Source organism: Nematolebias whitei, chromosome 13 (genome assembly GCF_014905685.2).
Source record: "Nematolebias whitei isolate Nwh7 chromosome 13, NemWhi1, whole genome shotgun sequence".
NCBI classification, from domain to species: domain Eukaryota; kingdom Metazoa; phylum Chordata; class Actinopteri; order Cyprinodontiformes; family Rivulidae; genus Nematolebias; species Nematolebias whitei.
Window position 1 is genome coordinate 26,370,957 of NC_056510.1, and position 8,340 is coordinate 26,379,296.

General features: G+C 41.0%; 1 protein-coding gene across 1 annotated transcript in view; it reads right to left on the reverse strand.

Moving 5' to 3' along the window:
- mettl21cb (methyltransferase 21C, AARS1 lysine b) overlaps positions 1 to 7,662 on the reverse strand; it is a 13,487-nt gene extending 5,825 nt beyond the window's left edge. Inside the window, exons 1-3 of the mRNA XM_037686534.1 lie at positions 7,538 to 7,662; positions 7,228 to 7,391; positions 7,030 to 7,147 (exon numbers count right to left, since the gene is read on the reverse strand). Of these exons, the coding sequence (XP_037542462.1) occupies positions 7,030 to 7,147; positions 7,228 to 7,391; positions 7,538 to 7,655 (400 nt within the window). The 5' untranslated portion in view covers positions 7,656 to 7,662. The remainder of the gene's footprint in view (positions 1 to 7,029; positions 7,148 to 7,227; positions 7,392 to 7,537) is intronic.
- Between the last annotated feature and the right edge of the window lie 678 nt (positions 7,663 to 8,340).

Here is an 8,340-nt window from a genome sequence, read left to right on the forward strand (position 1 = left end):
TTTACTCATTGATTGTTGTTGTTAAGCACTTTGATAACAGGTTCTGTTTTAAATGTGCTCTATAAATAAAGTTGACTTGACTTGACTCTCTTGGCCAGGTCACTCTTGGAAAAGAGGTTTTTAATCTTAATTTGTTATTTTTCCTGGTTAAATAAAGGATACATACATACATACATCCATCCATACATACATACATACATACATACATACATACATACATACATTAAAAACCTCTTTCAAGAACTTGGAGGGAAGAATGTCCAGAGGGCAATTAGTGAGTGTTGAACAACATCAGTGAGAGTGGCAAGAGAAACTGGATGAAAGTGTTCAAACACAACTGAAGCTACAGAGGCACCAGAGGAGTCAGTAGCAGCAACAGAACCAGTGACCAGTCTGACTGAGGCCACTTTATCCTGGAAGAATTTTAGGAAGTTTTCACAATTAGTGGCTGTAGCATCTGGTAAAATGCACACAGCTGGGTTAATAACAGAATTAATTGTGTTAAATAACACTCTAGGACAATGGCAGTTATTTGAAATTAAACCAGATAAATATTGGCATTTCGCCTCTTTGACAGATCTCTGGTAGCTTGTAAGGCACTCTCTCAAAAATTTAAGAGATGGAAGAGGTTTGTCTTTCTTCCATTGACATTCTGCTTTCCTACATTTTTTTCTGAGAGTGCGAGAGGTCTTGTCTTGGTCTCGTACATTGAGGACTCGGGATTTTATTTCAAGACCAGTCGAGACCACAACTGTGGAAATATGACTAAATTGCCAGAATATTGTCCAGTTTATTTTGTTAATATCTTTGTTTTTATTAGAAGCAAAACTTACTGATTCAAATCCAAGAGATCACATGACTCATTGCTAAATACATGCTTTTTGTTACTGCTGTCACGCCCACCTCCTTTCACTCACACATGGTTCTGTACCAACAGAAGCCAGTATGGTCCGGTACTGCGTACTACTAAAAGATTCTGTGTCGGTACACAGTACTTGGAAGAGAGGGGAGCGGCTGTCTGCTGTAAAGCCTCATTCAGAAACAGTCACAACTGCACTTTGGGTCAGAATAGATTCACTTGCAATAAGCGGTCTCAAACATGATTTAATCAGTTAATAAATAGCTTTTTATCCTCATTTCAAATTGTTTCTGAACTGTTCATGCTCTGCTGGACCTGAATTCTCTACCGCGGTGAAGTTAGTTTTACGTTGGACGATGGACATTCGAGCTCCGTGGCTTCAGCGGTGTGTTCTTCTCGTTCGATCCGAAGCAGGCAGTCTGATTTCAGTCAGCTGCGTTCATTCAGCTCCTCCTCCGAGACTTAATAATTCACTTAGGGGCCGTCAACAAATTACAGAACCAAACACGCTTCAGAAACAAAAATTAATATATTTTACATCATTTGACCCACTGACACAAAACTAATGTTAAACCACTCTAACAGACCTGACACACAAGACACCATCATTTATTTCTCATTTTAAAGCATTTTCTAATTAGTTATTGAGCAAAAATCATGATTTTTGAACAAATAAATTATGTAAAATTAGAAAATGCTTTAAAATGAGAAATAAATGTAGGTGCCTTGTCTGTCAGGTCTAGTAGAGTAGTTTAACATAAGTTTTGTGTCAGTGGGTCACATGACATGAAAATTATTATGCAAAAACCACTGAATGTCTGATTTCTTTATGTAGCTTTGAAATTTATTAAAGCTTATACATTCATTCAAAAGCAAACTTAAAGTTGCAGTATGCAACTTTTATAAAAAATATTTTTTTTATAAAAGTTGCATGTTTTTTACATATTTGTTGAAACGGTCACTGACAGATAATCTGTGAAAAGATTGAGCTCCAAGACTAGAGGTCTTGGTCTCAACTTGGTCTCGGTCGGACCCCAAACGTATTGGTCCTATCTCAATCTTGGTACACTCTGATCGTGGTCTTGACTTGGTCTCGCCCTCCCTTGGTCTAGGTCTTGACTTGGTCTTGGACTCCAAAAGTCTTGGTCTTGTCTCAGTCTCAGTACATTCTGGTCTTGGTCTTGACTTGGTCTCGGGTTAGGTGGTCTTGACTACAACACTGGTGTTTGAATGTGATCTAAAAGTACTGATTAGTCTCTTTAGAATGATTTGTTCAATTTGCCTCGTATAGATCTAGTAGAGTGCTGTATGGATGGATAAATGAGGGCACAGATTGTGTTGTAAAACGCTTTGTGTCTTGATGAGATAGAAAGGTGTTATATATGTACAGCCCATTTATCAATCAACCCAGTCATGTCAGTCTGAGCTTACATCTCACCTTTGAGCCACAATGCCAGCTTAGCTGTACACAAACATGCACACACACACCCACCCACACATACCAGCCATAGCTCTGTCACTAGTGGCTCAGTGGTGTAAAAGCAGTGGGTAACTTCAGCCTTACAGTAGTCACACCAAAATAAAATGGGAACATCCGGCTCGACTTGAAAGTGTTTTGTAAAAAGGGCTACTGCTTTTATAGTAATATTATGAGCAGGCATAAAACCCTGCTGAAGAAGGAAGCCTTTATGGTTGTTCCTGGAGGAATCCAGAAGCACGACAGCTGCAGGGTGGCCAGAAGGACATCAGATTCAGTGACTACAAAAGCTGGGTCATGGGAGGAATTTGGGGAGGCCATGGAAAATAACTTTTACCTTGAGATACTCAAAGCTCTGGATATTGTGGGGCTGTTGTGGTTGACACATCATATGGAGAACTTGGGCAACACCTGTAGAGTGGCAGACCTGGGTGGTGGTTCCCATGTTCACAAAAGGAGACCAGAGAGCGCTCTAACTCAGTGGTTCCCAACTCTGGTCCTCGAGGAACACTATACTGCAAGGTTCCCTGCTCCACCACACCTGACTCAGTGATTTAATTACTTTGTCAAGTTTTGCAGAAGCATGTTAATCATTTATTTACTCAAATCAGGTGTGTCAAAGCAGGGAAACAACTAAAACATGCAGGATAGAGTTCCTTGAGTACCAGGGTCGGGAACCACTGCTCTAACTAATGTGGGATCACACTTCTAACCCTTCTCAGGAAAATTTACTCCAGGTTGTTGGAAGGGAGGCTTTGGTCAATTGTCAAACCCCAAATTCACGAGGAGTGCTTCCATCCTTGTCTTAGAACAGTGGACCAGATCTTCACCTTTCTAGATTAGCTAAGGAGGTCATGGGATTTGGACTCTCCAGTCCACTTGTATTTTGTAGCTCTGGAGAAGGCATATGACCGTGTTCCCAAAGGCATTCTGTGCGGGGTGCTGCAGGAGGTCTGGGTTGCTTTTAAGGGCTATCAGGTTTAAGTATAACCAAAGTTGGAGGGTGGGGGTGTATCTGGGCCTCTTGTTCACGAGTGATGATAGGATGGAGCAGGAGAAGGAGTGATGAATTGGGATCTCATTCTCAGTAATGAGCGCATTGCTTATTATCATCATGCTGCTGACTGGACCTGCTAACTGGACCTGCTAATGCTGCTAACAGAACCACACAGCTAATAGTACCATGGTGCCAACAGGACCATGTTGTTAAGAGAAACATCACTGCTAACAGTATCATGCTGCTAACTGGACCATGCTGCTAAGATAAGCTTACAGTCATCAGAACCACTCTGCCAATAGGACCATGCTGCTGTAGATTTATTTCTTGTTTCTGTATTTTTGTTGCATGCTTTGAATAAATCTCAGTTTATGTTAGTTTAGTTTATGTTAGTTTTGGGGCTCTGAGTCCGGCTCCGTTAGCATTAAGCGTGTAAATTATAGCTGAACAGAACTTATGAGAATCATGCTGCTGTTGTTTGGTGTATTGTTTTGCATTATTAGTGTTTAGTATTTAGTTGGTATTAGTGTTTATCTTACATCTTTTAGCTTACCGTTAGGCGTTTGTTTAGCGTATATCTTAGTTTATATCTTGGTATTTACTGTTTCTTTTTACACTTTATATTTTTGCTATTGTTTGATGTAACTGGGACCCTGTGTACATAATTTCTTTCCACTGCATGTACCACATGGGCTGCGAATGACAATAAAGAATCTTGAATCCTGGAGTTGGTGAAGGAAACAGAGGGGATGAGGAAGTGATGGGTAGGTTTGGTGTCAAGGAAAGAAACCAGGAAGGATAGATGATGGTGGATTTTGCCAAGAGAATGGAAATGGCTATAGTCAATACCTATTTCCAAAAGAGGGAGGAACATAGAGTGACAACAAAAAAGGTTGAATCATGTCATCTGGACTTCGTTTTTTTTTTGTTAAAAAGAAACGTTTCGCCCCTCATCCAAGAGGCTTCGTCAGTCTGAGGCCTAGCCATCTGGTATTACCCAGAAGCCACCCTGACTCTTGTGTTTCAAGCCTGCCTCAGATACCCCTGAAGTCTGGCCTTTTCACTAATGGTTTCAAAAACACAAAGTTTGTTTTCTCAGTCATCCAGGTATATAACAACAAAAAAGGTTGAATCATGTCATCTGGACTTCGTTTTTTTTGTTAACATAGAACATAGAGTGACCTATAAGAGAGGAGGAAGGAGTATGCAGGTCGGCTACATTCTGTGTAGAAGAGGAAACCTGAGGGAGATTGGAGACTGTAAGGTTGTGGCAGGGGAGAGTGTGGCCAGACAACATCGGATGGTTGTGTGTAGAATGACTGTTGTTGTGAAGAAGAGAAAAAGAGCAAAATCAGGGAAGAAGATCAAATGGTGGAAGCTGAAGAAGGAAGAATGTTGCGAGAAATTCAGAGGGGAGCTGTTAAAGGCTCTGGATATTAAGAAAGAACTTCCAAATGACTGGGCTACTACAGCAACAGTAATTAGAGAGACAGGTAAGAAGGTACTTGGTGTGTCATCTGGACAGAGAATGGATGATAAGGAAACCTGGTGGTGGAATAGTGAAGTGCAGGACGCCGTTCAAAGAAAGAGATTAGCCAAGAAGAAATATGACAGTGAGAGGACTGAAGAGAGGAGACAGGAATATAAGGAGATGGGACGAAAAGTAAAAAGGGAAGTAGCTAGTTCAGGTCTCTCTTGTAAATGAGTTCTCGAGGCTCAATGGGATTTACCTGTCTAAATAAAGGTTGAATGAAAAAGCTAAGGCAAAGCAGAGGGCATACAATGAATTGTATGGGAGACTGGACACTAAAGAGGGCGAGAAGGACTTGTACCAATTGGCAAGATAGATGGATGAGGCTGGAAAGGATGTGCAGCAGGTTAGACTTATTAAAGATAGGAATTGCAATGTTATAACAAGTGAGGAGAGTGTGACGGAAAGATGGAAGGAGTACTTTGAGGAGCTAATGAATGAAGAGAATGAAAGAGAAAGAAGAGTAGAGGTCATAGAAACTGTAGACCAGGAAGTGGGAAAGATTAGTGAGGGTGAAGTCCGAAAAGCTATGAAAAGAATGAAAAAGGGGAAGGCAGTAGGACCTGATGACATACCAGTGGAGGTTTGGAAATGTCTTGGAGAGAAGGCAGTGAGGTTTTTGACTCAAATATTCAATGGCATATTCGAGGGTGAGAAAATGTCTGAGGAATGGAGAAGAAGTGTGCTGGTGCCCATTTTTAAGAACAAGGGTGATTTACAGAGTTGTAGCAACTACAGGGGAATTAAGTTGATGAGCCACACAATGAAGATCTGGGAGAGAGAGTTGTGGAAGCAAGACTTAGAACAGAGGTGACTGTGAGCAACAGTATAGTTTCATGCCAAGAAAAAGCACCAAAGATGCCATCTTTGTTTTGAGAATGCTGATGGAAAAGTACAGAGGGGGTCAGAAAGAACTTCATTGTGTATTTGTGGATTTAGAAAAAGCATATGACAGACTGCTAAAAGAGGAGGTGTGGTATTACATGAGGAAATCTGGAGTGGCAGAAAAGTATGTTAGACTAGTACAGGACATGTATGAAGACAGCAGGACAGTGGTGAGATGTGCTGTAGGAGTGACAGATAGCTTCAAGGTGGAGGTGGGATTGCATCAAGGATCAGCACTGAGCCCCTTCTTGTTTGCTCTGGTGATGGACCAACTAACAGATGAGGTCAGGCAGGAATCCCCATGGACTATGATGTTTGCAGATGACATTGTGATCTGTGGGGAGAACAGGGAACAGGTGGAAGAGAACTTGGAGAGGTGGAGGTATGCACTTGAAAGAAGAGGAATGAAAGTCAGCCGTAGTAAGACACAGTACATGTGTGTAAATGAGAGGGAGGCCGGTGGAACAGTGAGGCTACAAGGAGCAGAGGTCACAAAGGTGCAGGACTTCAAGTACTTGGGGTCCACTGTCCAGGAAAGATGCAGAGGACAGAGTGAGGTGGAGGAGGATGACTCGCTGTGGCGACCCCTGAAGAGGGAAAAGCCGAAGGAAGAAGAAGAATAATCCTGGAGTTGCATGGTAAAAAAAAGAGTTTAGTCAAAAGTCAAAGCTCTCGATTTACTGGTATGTCACCATTGTCAACATTTAATTTCCCTTTGGAATTAATAAAGTATTTTTGAATTTAAATTGAATTGAATGTCACTGAGGAGAGGGATGTCTGTTTTTTCTCCTGGACCTGTTACCTTCGTGATCATAAGCAGTAGAAGATGGATCTGGAGCATAATTCACATCATATCATTAGATGGAATTAATTTGTAATGTTATTGACTTTTTTCTGAACACAACTGTAACTGAACTGACTGTACTGAATTAGACTTCAACTTTTTGCCAGGAAAAACTTAGTACTTGAAAAGTGACTACAGAAAAAGTAGCGTGCCCAGAGTTCCAATGCAATAACTTGTTCATTTTGTAGCTGCTCCTTGTATGATAACCATGTAGTACACAAGTCTTAAATTAGGTTACTTATGAATGCATCTTTCTATTGTTATGGTGAACCAAAGTGCCTTCAAATTTTTCATTAAATTGTGTAATTAGTATTCCTGAGTTAATGTTTTCAGGCACAAATTCAGATGCATAAAACATTACTGTTGTTATTTGAATGTATTAGCATTAAAGTGTCATAGTTATAATACAAACTGTATTAAAAAAACATAAACTTACCAAGCAAACTGGCCACTATAGAGACTAAGCCAGTACCAGCTCCCAGCTCCAACACTGCTTTGTCCATCAGATTCATTTGTTCCTGGTTGTTCTCTAAGAACTGACTCAAAGCTATGGCCTTTACAGAAAGAATAAAGTTTCACATTTACAGAAACCACTGAATGTGCAGTAGATCAGAGTAATGGTGGCAAGATGTACCCCAGGCCAGATCAGAGCACCGTACGTGTCCATCGACTCCCGGATGCTGATGTCCTGACCAGCAAAATGAAAAGATTCCTTTCCCAGGTCATAGTAAACACTTGGCTCCCAGATGTTCCTTCTACCCAGAGCCTCCCTCGTCATTAGACTCTGGTCTGTTAGAGATGAAATGTCAAACATAGTTTACAAATTACTTCTGACCCAAGTTACAAAGAAATAGATTTATATTCTCATTCTTATGTGGGACATAAAACCAAGACTTGAAAAGATTAATTTCAAACAGACTCTTGCAGGTAGAAGTTGAGTTTACCCTCATCTGTAGTTCCTCCCTCCACCTGTGGCTTCTCATCAGGCTTCATATCACCCTCCTTTCTGTTTCCAAACTGCTTTTGTTGGAAACATTGGCTGGCTGAGAACAATCCCTCCATGATCACTGAATAGTACGGAAACATAAAACTTCAGTTTAAATTTTCCACAGCCTGCATAGAAATACGTCTCACCACTTACTAAGTAGTGGAATCGTAATTTTTGAAAAGTAGCTACAATTTGTGCACACACAGAAAGTAGAAATCCTTTCTATCATTTTGTTTGCAATAATGACAAACCCTCTTTTATGAAAAAGAACAATTTAGTATACACATTTCCCAATATGAGGTGCAAAGGTCAGCAGTACTCTGCAAAATTGCCAGCAATTAAATCAGCAAGTCTCTCATTGTTCTCAATCTAATTCTAATTTACACACGTTAGTACTGGGAAGTACCAGTTAGCAACTAACAGGTACATACGTACAAAGTAATCACTGGGCTGTGTTGCTACATGCTTAAAATGATTGTTCAGATAATTAGAAGTCAAGATAGGGGCAGCACGGTGGCGCAGTTGGTAGAGCTGCCGCCTCTCAGTGAGCAGGTTGCCCTGGTTCAAATCCCGGTCCGGGGTTCTGGGTGGAGTTTGCATGTTCTCTCTGTGTATGCGTGGGTTTTCTCCGGGCACTCCGGTTTCCTCCCACAGACCAAAAACATGCATGTTAGACTCTGTGAGTGAGAGAACGAATGACTGTTTGTCTCTTCGTCTCTACGTGTCTCTGTGATGGACTGGAGACATGTCCAGGGTGTC